The following is a 15833-nucleotide window of genomic DNA, read 5'->3' on the forward strand; positions in this document are numbered from 1 at the left end:
TTTTTTTTTAGAGCTGTTTTAAACATTTTTGGCTAGTTACCACAAATTGAAAGGAAGCAAATATGTTTAATTCATAAGTTATGATCAGACATATACAAAATTCTTATTAATTATACAGTTTTTATATTATATGAAACATGTTTTGAAAATACCAAGTACCAAAAAGAAATTTGTAAGGTAATTTATGCTGTATTATACATTGAAAACTAATTAAGATATGATGATAATAAAAAAATTATTTCTATGTAAAGAAATATAGTAAGACTATTCTATCTCATACTAGAGGCCCAGCACATGAGAATGCATGCACTGGAGGGGGGGGCCTGCCCGCTCTCACAGTCTGGGAGCCCTCAGAGGCGGGAGGCGACCCAGCAATCAGGGGACGGTGACACCCCATCACACCTCTGCTGCTGCCACTGCTGGCAGCGCAAGCCTTGGCCAACCCTGGTTACCTGAGCCTCGGGCAGCCCCAGGCGGCTGAACAGCTGACATCTGAAGCTTGCCTGTGCCTCGGGCTGGCCATAGATGGTTGGGGGGCTGAGAGGACTGGGGGACTCCAGAGGCAGGTGCACCTGCTGCCCGGTGGGGCTGAGGGGACTGGGCGCCGCCATCTTTGAGGGCATGGAGGTCAATTAGCATATTCTTTCCTTATTGGCTGTGGGCGCCACCATCTTTGAGGGTGAGCCAGTCAATTAGCATATTCCCTCATTGGCTGTGGGTGCCGCCATCTTTTGCGATGGTGTGAAGGTCAATTAGCATATTCCCTCATTATTAGATACAATGAGGGAATTAGCTCCTAATTAAAACCATACTGAGTTTAAGACCCAATATTTTAGTTTCTCCATGTATCTTTTTCTATATCTATCTAAATCTATCTATATCTATCTATATCTATATATTTATTTATTTATTTTTGCAAAGGATTTTTTTTGTTTTGTCTTATTGCTTAAAGTATTACAAAGAGTATTACATGTCTCCCCCCCCCGCCCCCTTGACATTCCCCCGGCCTCCCCTACTCCCCAGTGTCTTGTGTCCATTGGTTATTCTTATATGCATGCATACAAGTCCTTCGGTTGATCGCTTACCACCCCGCCCCCCCCCAACACTCCCCAGGCTTCCCACTATAGTTTGACAGTCTGTTCAATGCTGCTCTGCCTCTGTATCTATTTTTGTTCATCAGTTTATAATGGTCTTTATTATCCATAAATGAGTGAGATCATGTGGTATTTTTCTTTAATTGACTGGCTTATTTCACTTAGCATAATGCTCTCCAGTTCCATCCATGCTGTTACAAATGGTAAGATATATATCTATATATCTATACCTATATCTATATCTATATCTATATCTATATCTATATCTATATCATCTATATCTATATCTATATATCTATATATATCTATATATCTTATGCACCAATTTTTATCTTTGTGAGCAAAAAAAAAAACAAAAACCTAAAAATAATCCCTCATTTTTTATAGATTGGTTCCATAACTTCACATTCACTTATACTTTTCAATATAATGAAATTTTAATCTTCCATCCTCTCCCTAAAAATCAGTAATTTCTTTCTATGCTTCAGAATATAAGTGTATAGCTGTAAAGAGCCCCTTTCTAACAGGAAATCAGGGTAGTAACACTTTTGTTCTAGTAAGCCAGTGCCCTAATTATAGGGTAAATAGTGCATATTCTAAGTCACAGTTGAGCTAGTCAGCTAAGAGAAGCTTTAATTATTACAATGTTAAACTATTACCATGACAACACAGATCTTCTTGCTTGCTTTTTCTTCTCTTCTTTCTTTTGGAATGACAGAGATAAGTGGCTAATTTAGTGTCACACAAATATTCAACCAATCCAAGTGTAGGCCATTCAATTATTTCTGATCCCATCCTTACCCTTCAAATCTAGGAAAGCACCACCCAAGTACTTTTACAGATGGTGAAGGAAAAACTTTCCCCATTTTATCTGAACACCTGAAAGTTGCTAGATATAGTCAATATTACTTGATGCATGCCTCTCTCTGATCAACATCTCATCTCTTCTACTCCAACTTAGATAACTTTCCCAACTCAACAGAAACTTCAATCCACAGATCTTATTACCATTTCATAATCTCTAATGCCTTAATATAATTTCCCCTCTTTACCTAGTTTCAACCCCACGATTAATTATTAAAGCCATTCTATGCATACATCCCTAATTCCCTTATTGCTCTCTACTTTCTTAGTTCTAGAGCAAAACCACAGAACCAGTTAAATTCAATTTTCCATCATTGCTACACCTGCACATGTGCAAGTGAATTTGACTGGAGTAAAACATAAAACAACTCTGATGGTTTCACTTTATATTCAGGATCACATTTCTCATGTTGACCCTAATGCTGCACAGCAACCCATTCTCTCTCTTAAATCTCCTAGATCTCAAGAAGACTATTTCACACTTTTCCACCTTTCTTCACACATTCATCAACTTCTTGCTCAGTCCCTGTCTCCATTAATGACCAGACTTTGCACTTCACTAAGAAAACTGAGGCAAAGAGCAGAAACCTTCCAGACTCACAATACCTCATCAACCCTCCTATCTGAATCTGTACCCATATATTTTGCCTTCCAGTTGATTATTAAATTAACCACCCATGCTCCTACCTAAAGACAATCATTCCACTTGTAGACTAATTCCCATTTTTCTCTCACATTACCTTCAAGAATGCTCCTCTCTAATTCCTGTATAATTCTCCCTCTTTATTAGATTACTAGAGGCCCAGTGGACAAACTTTGTGCATGGAGGGGGGGTGTCCCTCAGCCCGGCCTGAATCCTCTCCAATCTGGGACCCCTTGGGGGATCGGGCCTATAGGGTTGGGCCTAAACCAACAGTCGAACATCCTTCTCACAACCCGGGACTGCTGGCTCCTAACCGCTCACCTGCCTGCCTGCCTGATTGCCCCTAACCACTTCTGCCCGCTAGCCTCATCACCCCCTAAACGCTCCCCTGCCAGCCTGATTGATGCCTCACCGCTCCGCTGCTGGCCTGGTGGCCCCCAACTTCCCTCCCCTGCCAGCCTGATGGCCCCCAACTGCCCTCCCCTGCCAGCCTGGTCACCACTAACTGCCCTCTCTGCTGGCCTGGTCCCCCCCAACTGCCCTCCCCTGCAGGCCTGATGGCCCACAACTGCCCTCCCCTGCTGGCCATCTTGTGTTGGCCATCTTGTGATGACATGAGGATGTTGCGCAAGGACACCCAGGCTTTTATTAGTATAGATTACCATAAACATAACAGCATACTCTGATTTCTCCTATCTGAAAGGAACCTTCTATTCCCCTCACTTTCTCTCTCTGTACTGCTCTGTTTCTCTAAAACATTTGCAGCAAACTCCTTGAAAGAGTTAAAGATGGTATGTTCACTGTCTAGTTTATCTCTTTCCCGTCTATTTAAACCCACTCTAATTAGCTTTTCACATCCCAACTCCAGCATAACTAATGAGAATGGCACCAATGTCTCCCCCATATTACTAAACTCACAGGTCAGTCCACAGTCCTCAAGCAAGCTGGGAAGATCGGAGTCACTCCTGGTTGTTCACATACTCTCTTCACTTGGCTTCTGGGTTATTTCCTCCTGGCTTCCCTCCTATCTCATGCATCTCTACTTCTCATTCTACTATGTTGTTCTTTATGTCTTAACATTAGAGTCCCTCAGAAATTCATCTTTGATTTTCTTTTTTTTAATCCATAATCACCTTTTTGATAATATCATCTCCTGATTTTGGACACTAGCTGTGTATACCTGTACCTCAAATTTATATACATATCACAGATTCTCTCCAGAATTCAAGTTATTATCCAGTTGCTTACTCAACTTCTCCACTTTGATTTCTAATAGAATTCTGAAACTCAACAGAAATAGGTCTCCCATTCTTGCCTCTCAAACTCACCCCATCTACAGTCTTGTCTATCTCAACTTGATCTTTCCAGCTGCTCAGGCTAGGGCCTTGGCATCTTCTTTGACTCCCCTCTTTTTACTCATATGCCACAGCTAGTCTGTCAAGGTATTCTGTTTAGTCCAGCCGGAGTGGCTCAGTGGTTGAGTGTGGACCTATGAACCAGGAGGTCATGGTTCGATTCCCAGTTAGGGCACATGCCGGGGTTGCAGGCTTGGTCCCCAGTGTGTGTGTGTGTGGGGGGGGGGGGTGAGGGGGAGGGGGGCGGTTAAGGGCGTTAGGAAGGCAGCTGATCAATGATTCTCATTATGATGTTTCTATCTCTCTCCCTCTCCTTTCCTCTCTGAGATCGATAAAATTATATTTAAAAAAAGATATTCTGTTTGTTCTACCTTCAAAATAGATCTTGAATCCAGCCAGTTCTCACCATCATTGATACCACCTTCCTGGTCTCACCATCACCTATGGTCTGGATTATATAGCCTCCTTAATGAACTTTCTATTTCTATCCTTGTGCCTCTGTCAATGTTCATTCTCAAAACAACAGAGTTATCTTTTCAAAGCATAAGTCAGATCATGCCACCGCTTTGAATAAAAACCCTTTAGTGGCTTCCCATTTTACTCAGAGTAAAAGCCTAAAATGTTTTAGCTCAAATGTTTCAGCTCCTGTTACCGCTCTGATTTTTCTCCCAGCATTCTTCGTCTTGCTCTCTCTGCTATAGCCACTGGCCTCCTGGCTGCAGTTGGAACACAAGTGGCAAGTTCTAGCTTCAGGGCCTTTGCATGGAGAGCTCTCCCCAGGCACTCTCATGCCCACCCTCCCACCTTTTCAAGATTTTTCCAAAACATCTCAGCATTTCATATATGATAGTCTATACAGACAGACTATCATATTTGAAATTACAATGCAGCCCCCTCTCCCATTTAGACCCACCAATATCTTTATTTTGCACTATTATTTTCTATAGAACTTATTACCTTCTAATACATCATGTAATTTACTTAGTTATGTTGTGTGGTTCTTTTTCACAAGAATGTGGGTAGGAATTTTTGGCCATTTTGTTCCCTAATATATATCAAATGTTTAGAAAAATGCCTGGTACATAACAAGTGTTCAATAAATATCACTGAATTAATAAATTCATTGAATTCTTTTTTCCCAAAAAATTTAGACATCTTATAAACAATCCAATAACAACAAGTTATTTAGAGGGAAAACTGTTTTCTTCTCAATTATGCAATATAATAATTAAAATTCATTTAAGTAATCTATTTTTATTCTGTTCAAATAATTTACCAGCAATCTATAAATAGCAATTAATAAAAATAAAGGTTCAAACAAAGGTTAGTTATTCTGAAAACACTTGCTTCCTGACCTTTCTTCATGTTAAAAAAAAAAGTATAAAAATCATAACAGGTGATAAACAATTGCTTTTGCTCTAATATATATTTACAGAAATGCCATGAAACTATGAATTAGGTTGGGAAACATATCTTGGTAGTTTTCAATCTACAAATAAAGTTCTGAGAACATATTTAATATTACTAAAAAGAAGCAATACAAAATGAAGCCTTAAACATTAAAAAAAACACCCCTCTGTAATAATAATACAGACAAACCTCTGGTCAAAATAATAAATCTAAGAACATTCTATTTAGTATAACTAATTCTTTAGAGGGTCTTTTGACCTAAACTATGTATTCTAGCTTCACATTTCCAGCTCAGTGTGTCTGCTAGTTATCAGGAGCCTCCTTCCTGGTGAGCACAGCTAGGTTTTGGAGGAGGAAAATGTGTTAGTCTTCCCACTGAGTTCACCTGCCACCCTGGGTGACACCTCTTCTATATTCCACATTTCATTGAGCATACTACAAATAGTGTATTAAAATTCCCTGTTTTCAGATTAACATTCCATTCCAAAATCCTTTTACTTGATTGTGTTCTTTATAATGGTGCAGTCAGTAGTATTCATGTTTTTATCAATTCATAATAATATATGCTGGAACTAAGGAAATGCCATTTGCAATTTGTATCAAAATAATTTAATTAACATTTCTGTGACTAATAGAATCAACCCCCCCAAACATTGTTTGTACTGTGAAGAAGGAGGGCCCAATCAATTTAAAATCAGTGGCTTTTAAAGAGATGATACTTATCAGTGCCAGAAAAACAAACTCTTCAAGTTTGAATCTACTTTGTAAGGTTTTATACCTGACTTTGATTGATTCAGAGAGGCATCCCATTTCAGAAAAAAAGTTAATGGGTACATCAAATGCATATCCTATATAATAAAACCCTAATATGCAAATCGACCAAATGGTCATTATGATGTGTACTGACCACCAGGGGGCAGATGCTCAACACAGGAGCTGCCCCCTGGTGGTCAGTGTGCTCCCACAGGGAGAGCTCCGCTCAGCAGAAGCCAGGCTCATGGCTGGCGAGTGCAGCAGCAGTGGCAGGAGCCTCTCCCACCTCCGTGGCAGCACTAAGGATGTCCAACTGATGACTTAGGCCCACTCCCCATGGATGGCATCAGTCGGACATCCCCCAAGGGCTCCTGGACTGTGAGAGGGCTCAGGCCGGGCTAAGGGACATCCCCTGACCCCCGAGTGCATGAATTTCGTGCACCAGGCCTCTAGTGTTTCATAAAGGGGATTATTTAACCACTTCAAGCATTTGTACAGCTTGATTCATGCAATTCTATTTCAAGGAGCTAGATCTCAGTTTCTCCCATTGTTGTGGACAAGTCCTGCTTCTTGATATCCTAGTTAACTATAAACTTTTTTTTAAAAAAGTATTTTTAATTCCTTTTAGAGAGAGAGGAAGGGAGGGGGAGAAACATCCATGGGAGAGCAGAACATGCATTGGTTGCCTCTTACACAACCGGGCATGTACCCTAACCAGGAATCAAACCAGCAACCTTTTGGTACATAGGACGACACCCAACCAACTGCGCTACACTGGCCAGGGCAACTATATACCTTTTAAACTCTCCCTTGGTGTTACATGTTGCTTTCCAGTCCTTACAGTGTCCTGGAATGGATAACTGCAATTTTGGCTATCTTTTGAGAGAAATTTAATTTAAAAAATATCTTAAAGAATACTATGCAATCCAGTTTTACATATTTTACATACTTCTTCACCTCTTGTTTAACAATATACATTGAGTGTTCTTTCTGACATTGCGTCTGATGATTTTAAGACTTACTTTTCTAAGCAACCAAAACTAATTATTAATCCATCAGCACATATGAGTCAATGATTTCTTTCCATGTACATTTTTCTGCTTTTGTTCATTGGGTCTGCCATTAAGTTTCCTAATTATTTTCAGTAGGTACTTAGAATCCTCTCAAATAGTGCCTAACCTATGTTACTCATCATCCTCAACAAATTATTTTGCCACTTTTTATTCACTTCACCTTAACACCACTAATGAATGCCCGGGAAATTGGTCCTCAGACTCATGCCTGGGAGTATACCACTTTTAACCTCTTTTTAATATGAGCACAATTTATATCACCACCCAATGATGCTTTTAAAGGAGAAAGTGAAGTGGAGAGATGTCAATCAAAAGTATTCACTTGGTGTTTATTATGTACCTACAAAATGATGGAAATCAGGTTTCACAGCCTTGTTCTCTGAGAATTTAGGATGTAGTTTGGCAGAACAGCAGTAGTTCAATATTAGGGCAATAAGCATCAACTGCTACATTGTAACTATGACTTTAAATAATACAGCTTATGATTGAGCAGGAAAAGTAGACTCTCAAATGCATTTTCTTTAAAGATCTTACAGAAAACAAAAAGGAGGTCATCATTCCAGACCAAGGAAACAGCAAGTGCAAAAAGCACAGAGGCAGAGTCAAGGTCTATTGGAGGATGATAAAAAAAAAACACCAGGGACCCTCCTCATTGGCAACCATGAAATATCTATTAGAAAAGATAAGATGAAGTCATTACGTTCATTTGTTGTTGATATTTTTTATTCAACAAATACTGGGTGGGGCAAAAGTAGGTTTACAGTTGTTTGTATGGAAAATATAGGTTTACTCTTGTATTATTATTTATTACTATGTTATTTTCCATACAAACAACTGTAAACCTACTTTTGCCACACCTTATTTACCCTGAGTTCCCATAGTGCTTTGTCAAGGTGTCAAGAGCAATACAGAAAAGAGTTTGGCCGATTCTCTGCCTCAGAAAGCAGTATAGTGCTATGTGTGTGGAAGTACCGAAAGTGCTATAATGGTAGTTTGGTATCATCAGATTGTAATAGTTTGAATGTCAGGCTTTTAAAATGTTTGGACTAAACTTGAAAAAACTAACATGACACTTAATTTATTTTTTATAAGGGATCTTACATTCTCCCTTTACGACTTTTCTCAGGTTTCTGTCTTTTTGTTGTTGCTTGCTACTTCCTGATTTTTATTATGCTTTAAATACTGTATTAGATACAAAATACTAGTAGATATCTTCTTCTCTAGTCTATCCTATGGACTTTTGCCAAATTTATTTTCCTAAAACACAGCTCTTACTCAAGGGAGTCTTCTGCAAATATTTTTGACAGGACAGACTTTGAATGTCTTGACTATGATTTCTCCTCACACTTTAATTCCAGCTGATTTTATTTTCTATTATTCCCCTATATTCTGATTAAGGTAATTTACCTGCTGTTTTCTTAGAGAGTTTTCTTGTTCTATGTCTTTTCACATAAAATGTTTCCATGTGGGATGCACAAACCCTCCCGATTGCCATTTATGTAAATTACTAGTTTCCTTTAGCCTCAGCTTACTGGCTGGCACTCCTCCGTGCCTCAGCTGGCAATGATTTTCCTATTATCTGAATTTTGCATTCTTCACTATACAGTTTGCACTTGTAATTCCTTATATTGAAGTTGGTATTAAGTATCTTATCTTTGCATTATGTAGCCTATTTTTTTTCCAGCTCCCTAGAATTAGCAGAGTGGAAGAGTGTGTAGAATACACTGTCTATTCCCAGAAATAAGTATGTACAAAATAAGCCTATTGGATGAAAAAAAAACAACAATCAATCAAGATGGATGCTAGAAGAATGTGTAATGAAGTTATCACATGAAAGTCCACAGGGTTGTTTGGTTGCCTAGCAGGCTGATGGGGCCAGTGTCCAGGTATTTGAACAGGGAGATGAGAAATTGGAAAAATGTGGCAGTTTCCAGCAATGCTGTTAACTTCTGAAAACTCAGAATGTTAAGTATAGAGACAATTAAAATTTGAAAGAGTATGATGTTTGTCATCTATTCCCTGAGCCAAATATAGAAGAGTAGCTGGGATGTCTTAATAAGGTGAAGAAACCAAGCATTAATGTTAAATTCATTTTGTGTGTGTATATATGGTTTCATTTTGCTACATCTCAGTGAAAAGTTAGCATTTGAGCAGAATAATCTGATTTATAATAATGTACCATTGATCTCTGTGTCTAAGTGGACTGTGTAATAAACTCAGCAACTTCCTCTTCCTCTCCATATAAAGGTAATTTCTAGCATAATAAAGTAATTTATGTAGATTGGGATTTTTGAGAACTGATATAATCAAATTTTCTGCATGGAATTCATCCCAAGGCCAAACATTAAAATCATGACTCTAGTCATTCATAATAACCATATATAATTCCTTATTTCTGAGTAGAATGAGCAGAATGATACTCTCATTCTCTAACCTCCAAAATATCTGTCCTCAGCAGACTTATAACCAATATCTTTGCAAAAAACTATACCTGCTTGGCTTTATTGCTTAAAATGTATTTCATCTAGATAAATTTAAACTCTAACTCTTCGCCAGCTGCATGACTTTGGGCAAATTTTGAAATCTCTCTAGGCTTCAGTTAACTCACAAGTAATGGGGATAATTAACAACACTTACTTCATGCAGGTTGGCAGAGGATTTGTAGGAAGGTTGCCTGGCAAAGTGACTAAATTGCAAGCAAAAAATTAATATTTTTTTCTTTCTTTACCCGCCACTCACATAAACAAGAAAATTCAAAAAGGCTGGTGAAATATTAAAGTTCTAGAAAAACTATGAATCTCTATTTCACTTTTTCTTATAGAAAATATGAGATGTGTACAATCCAATTTTATGTTTTCTAAGATTCAAAGAAAAAGTGTTTTCTGATTTATTCAATTGCACATAATTATCGCTTCTCGGCCTTTTGGCTAAGATCAAGTGTAGTATCTGTTCTTATCAGTTTAATTGCACATAATTACTGAGAAAACCAGGTCTAGAATGATGTGTCTTCACCCCTATTGTATATTGTTTCTAGAAAGTAATTCTGTAGCCAAAACCAAGTCTTCACACGTGTTCTCAGTACATACTCTTTCATTCTCCCCTAGTTAGGAATAAAAAGATAAGCCAACTCTTTATATTCAAGAGATAATACCTTGAAGATAGTATTTTTTCTGAGGTTTCCAAAAAGCTTTTGGGCAGAGAAAAACAAGCAATTTTCAAAGCTTACCTCAATTTTTCTTCATGAACTGAGTGTCCTTATGGAGGATGTACTTCTCGACTAAAAGAGTTGAATAATTCTGAATGCTAATAAGGCAGTATATATTCATGGCTGTTGTTAATATTTTTTAAATTTTTGTAATTTAATTGAATATTTTAACTGAAATTCCTGAGTGTCTTCATACTTTATTACATATAATATTTGGCCACAGTGTGCAGCAATGATAGTAGTGATTACCAAGAAACTACATGAGATCATTTTAAAGCAGCTTTTCCTATAGATATTTTAAAAAGTGGCACATGGGACAATTATTTTATAAATATCCATAATAAATGAATTTAAATAAATATATGTTGGGTCATGTTACATAAAAATCATAAAAATTTTTTTAAACATAACCTTAAGTGCCACCACTCAGGAAAACTTGTCAAAATAATAACTAAATATGAGGCATATCTTGGTTATAAAATTTAAATAGAAAAGTACAAAATTGAAAAGATACCCCTTTATATCCTCTTTATCCCAAAATTCCTTATCCCCCCAAACAATAATTATTTTCACTTATACCTTTGGAGTTTATTTGAGAAAGAAGAGGATTGATTGATAAATACAATTCTTTTTTACTTCATAAAAGATATATTGAATATATTCTTTCAATTCTAGTAGCAAACATGACCCATGCCCAGTTTGTCAACTTGATAGATTTCTAAACACACAAAAATATGTCATGTCAGAAAGCTAGGCTGCACCTTCAATTTAGAGAGGTAGAAAGGTAAGATCAGAAAGTCAGTTAGCAATTTACCTGCAGTACCATTTATTACCCCGCGCTAGGTTAAAATTAGTTACTACTTCTGGGAAATAAAGAAAAACTGCTACTAGCATGTTGTTCATTTTAAGGATTGAAGACCACTCACACTTAGTAGAAAAAAATGACTCCTCATAAGAATCTTTTTTTCCATTATAGTTAACACAATCTAAAACACACTATAACAACTTATTTTCATTCAAGCAAATTTTAAGTGATTTTTTTCCAGGCTGAGGTAAAATGTCTCTCTTTGTTCCTTTCATGTCTGTTCCTGATATTCAACAGAGCTCTTGTGGAACTTACCAATCTCTGTCCAGTATAAGAGTATGGTCTATACAAATTCAAAGAAGCAGTGAACATTTCCAGCAACTCCACGTTTATGGTGTCGTGCTAAACAACTGTAGACTAAACCTCTGTTCCTAGGCTTTGATTGTGAACTTTTAGATGATTTCATGCTATGGCTGTTTTCTTGATATTTATTGGTTGAATTCAACTAAATTGAAAGATTATAAGCAGTAATTATCAACTAATAATATTTCAAGGGAAAGAGTAAATAATAATCATCTGTCCTACCCATTCCCTCTATTCAATTATGTTTCATATGTATTTCGCATTTCTTCTGTTTATCTTTTTTCTCCTTTCCCACTGTTTTTCTCTCTTCTGAAATCACACACACACACACACACACACACACACACACACACACACACACACACAGAGTTTTAAATGTTTCAACTTCCCTTACCGGGTTGAAGATGCAGGCTCAGTAATTTGTCTTTGCACACGTGCATGCTTAATTAAATGTTCTTTTAAAGCAGTTTGAACTTCTGCTGGGATATCGGGGGAAGTGTGGCTGATTTTTATTGCAGGCTCAATAGCTTTCGGTGCTGGCTTTCCATTTTCTTTAAGCTCTTTCTTCTCTTCAGTCTCAAGCACTTCGGCAGGAGCACTCGCGGGGGCCTGCGGAAGAGCATTATTGATGTTGCAGGTCACGGGTTTGCTCTTCCAGCAAGGCCAGCACAACTTCCAGAAGACAAAAAGAGAGACCACCAACAGGGCCAGGCCACAGAAGCTGACGACGACTGCTAACAAGCTGACCGAAATATCTGGGGAGAAATTACAATGTGAAGAAATACTAGTTCATTGATACGTACATAAAAGAGCAGAAGTGGCGAGGTGATTTTACATTATAACTACTAGTAACAGCTTCCTCATTTAGAATTTCAAAAATTTAATTTTAAGTTATCTTGGTAGGGAGAAGAAATTAGTAATTATGTCAGAAAATTCTCAAAGGAGATGTTTGAAAAATTCCATCCCAGGGAAATTTTAGGTTGTATACCAAAAAAGCATGATAGATGCATATTATTTCCAAGGACATGATAAGGGGTCTAAGAGTTTGCAAAATGAAGGTTGGCTACTTGCAACCTGCCATGAAGACATGAAGTTTAAGAAACTCAGAAACTGCATAAGCAGAAAAGGCTTCTGTTTCCTTCATCTTTAATTCAACCTTCTCTCTCTCTGAGCAGGAAATAACATTAAATATTTGTATAAACCACTTTATATAGTGTAAATGAGAATAACATATTACTCATAGAGAATGTGTGCACTATTAGCTGTATGTTCAAACTCTATAGTTTGATAACCTTGCATGCTCCTAATTTCCAAAGTCCAAAACTAGTTTAGGATTTGTTATCTAAGTCCCTTTACAATATTCTTACTGAAAAATATTTACAAATTAATACATACTTATTATGTAAAATGATTCAAAGAAATATAATAAAAACATTAATAAGATCGACTAAATAAATGGGAGAGAAGTGACCCATCTCTTATGAAGAATTACAAACAATTTATGTAGATATTTTGCCTTCAGGAAGGTTGAGCACATGCCCTTACTCAAGTGTGGATTGCACAGAGTAACTTCCTGCCAAAGAATACAGTATGGAAAGGGGTAAAAAAGGCGTAACTTTACAGTGGAGAAACCTCACCCAGGTGGTCAAGTTGAACATCAAGAGTGATAAATCATATCGATAGCATGTACACTTCATATGACATGATGGAAATGACACTTTACCTCTGTGGTCTTCCTGCCTTAGACCTGTAGCCTGAGTCCAATTATGAGAAGAACATAAGACAAATTGTAGTAGTAGAGCATTCTACAAAATACCTGACTAGTACTCTTCAAAATTGTCAAGGTCATCAAAAATAAAATAAATAAAGTCTGAGAAACTGTCATAGCCAAGAGGAGACTAAGGAGACATGACAACTAAGTGCAATGTGGTATCCTAGATGGAATCCTGGAATAAAAAAGGATATTAGGTAAACACTAAGGAAATTTGAATAAAGTATACACTTCAGTTAACAATGTTCCAATACTGGTTCATTAATTGCAATAAATGTCTACTCTAACATAAAATCATAATAAAAGAAAGTTTGTATTATCTTTACAATTTTTTCTGTACATATAAAACCAGTCTAAAAACTAAAGTCTATTTTAAAAAAGTAAATATCTCCCGACCTGCTTCCATTTTCATATTCCTAGGTAATCAATGCTAGCAATCTGGTGTTCTAGTGTTCTTCAAGTTCTGAAGACCAAATAGATTTCCTATGAAGGAAAATTGTTCTAGATTCAAATAATTTTTCAATTTATCTCACAAATTTAGTTTAGCCTTCGTGTCACATATGAATCCAATTTCTTTCATTTGTTTTAAATAAAAATGTTAGGAGTATGTTATAGGCGGAATTATGTCTGTTCCTCTACCCCATCCAAATTCTTATGTTGAAGTCCTAACCCCCCAGTTCCTCAGAATGTGACTGCATTTGGAGACGGGGCCTTTAAATTAGTGATTAAGGCAAAATAAGGTCATATGGATGGACCCTAATCCAATATGACTGGTGTCTTTCTAAGAAGAGGAGACTGGGACAAAGACACTCACAGAGGGATGACCATGTGAAGACAAAGGAAGAAAGTGGTCCTCTGCAAGCCAAGACGAGAGACCTCAGAAGAAATCAACCCTTCCTGACACTTTTATCTCAGCCACTCAGTCTGTGGAACTTTGTTTTGGCAACCTTAGCAAACGAATACAGAACAAACCTAATTCCCTTTAACTGGCACTGTAAATCCAGGGGTTCTTTTCCTTCCCTGAAGCAACCACTTATCTCAGTGGGGTGTGTATCTGTCCAGGCCAACCTCTAATAAACAAAGATACCTCTTGAAAAACATAAAGACACAGAATTGTTTAATATACTCTTTACATAAATGGCTTACTCCATATTTACTTTTTACATAAATGGTTGACTCCATATTACTCTTCAATTTGCTTTATTTTTTTTATTCAGCAACACTTGCGGTCTAAGTTCATGTCACATAGCACTCCATAATACTTCATCATGGTGGATATTTAGTTTATGCCCAGCTATTACAACACAGCTATAATTACTGTCTTTGTACCTTCTTCCATGTGCATATTTGGGGATGTTTCTCTAAGGTTAATATCTAGAAATAGAATTGTAGAGTCACAGGTTATGCACATATTTAGTTTTACTAGATATTTCCAAATTGTGACTCCGGAGTGGCTGTAACAAAAACATCATATGAGTTTATCAGTTCCTATAATCTCAGAGAAATATTGTTGTACTTTAATTTTCACTGATCTGACGGGAGAAATGATACCTTGTTTTAATTTACATTTTCCTGATTAGTAAGATAAAATGGTTCTGTTTAAACTCCCAATTTGTAGCTAATGAAAATCCATTCAGGAATTAAAAATAATTCCAAGTTTTTACTGCTACTTAATTATAAGGATAAAAATTGATTTGATATGATGTGATGCAGAGACATTAATATTTTCCTTACTTTCCAGTTGATTATCAATAATTGAATATATTTCCCATTTATGTTCCCTTGGTGAAAATATTTTATATTTTGTACTTCACTTTATTTTTACTTTTGATTTTCATCAGCACCATACTTGTAGGAAAGACAAAAAGTATAAAATGAATGTGCTTCCTGAATATTAACTGTGGTTTTAAAAATGGAAGAATAAATATGACAGTTATGGCTTCCTAATCTTCATGTATTTTCAGCTCCATTTACATTGTATTTTATGAATATTTTAACCCAATTAACTTCTCCAACAGGCTAACTTCTACCCAGTTAGAGCCAAATGCCAAGATATAAGAAAACTGGGACAATGTGAGGTAGGGAAAAGGAGGGGGGTAGTTTTCAGTCTATAATGGAACACTCCTCTTTTCTTACTAATGGGGGTCAGACATTAGAGACCTTTTATTACTCCACCCACAAGGATTTTATGAAATTCTTTTATGCCCTTGTTCCTTAGTGATGGGCTGTGGCATTCATACGTTTGTTCTCATCTTAGAGAAAAGCCCTGTGGAAATCTCTGACCCCAGTTCCATCTTGCCTATTGCTGACAATTTTCTTTCTAAAATCAATATCTGGTTCTATCATTTGGGGGAGCCATGAAACATTTCAACCAAGTCACTTTTGAAAGTGAAAGGCTGTGCTATCAATAATTCCAGGGTAGCATGAAGAAAAACCAAGTTATGTCCTGGCAACTGAGTTATATACTCACTGTCTCAGCTCTCTCTTAGCCTAACAT

At 36.9% G+C, this 15833-nt stretch overlaps 1 protein-coding gene and 1 pseudogene across 1 annotated transcript in view; one reads left to right on the plus strand and one right to left on the minus strand.

The window, feature by feature from the left end:
- SYT10 (synaptotagmin 10) overlaps positions 1-15833 on the minus strand; it is a 69790-nt gene that overhangs the window by 40102 nt on the left and 13855 nt on the right. The window contains exon 2 of the mRNA XM_059680966.1: positions 11960-12320. Within this exon, the coding sequence (XP_059536949.1) occupies positions 11960-12320 (361 nt within the window). The remainder of the gene's footprint in view (positions 1-11959; positions 12321-15833) is intronic.
- LOC132229096 (U2 spliceosomal RNA) lies at positions 10100-10209 on the plus strand (annotated as a pseudogene).

This window comes from Myotis daubentonii, chromosome 2, assembly GCF_963259705.1.
Source record: "Myotis daubentonii chromosome 2, mMyoDau2.1, whole genome shotgun sequence".
Classification (NCBI taxonomy): domain Eukaryota; kingdom Metazoa; phylum Chordata; class Mammalia; order Chiroptera; family Vespertilionidae; genus Myotis; species Myotis daubentonii.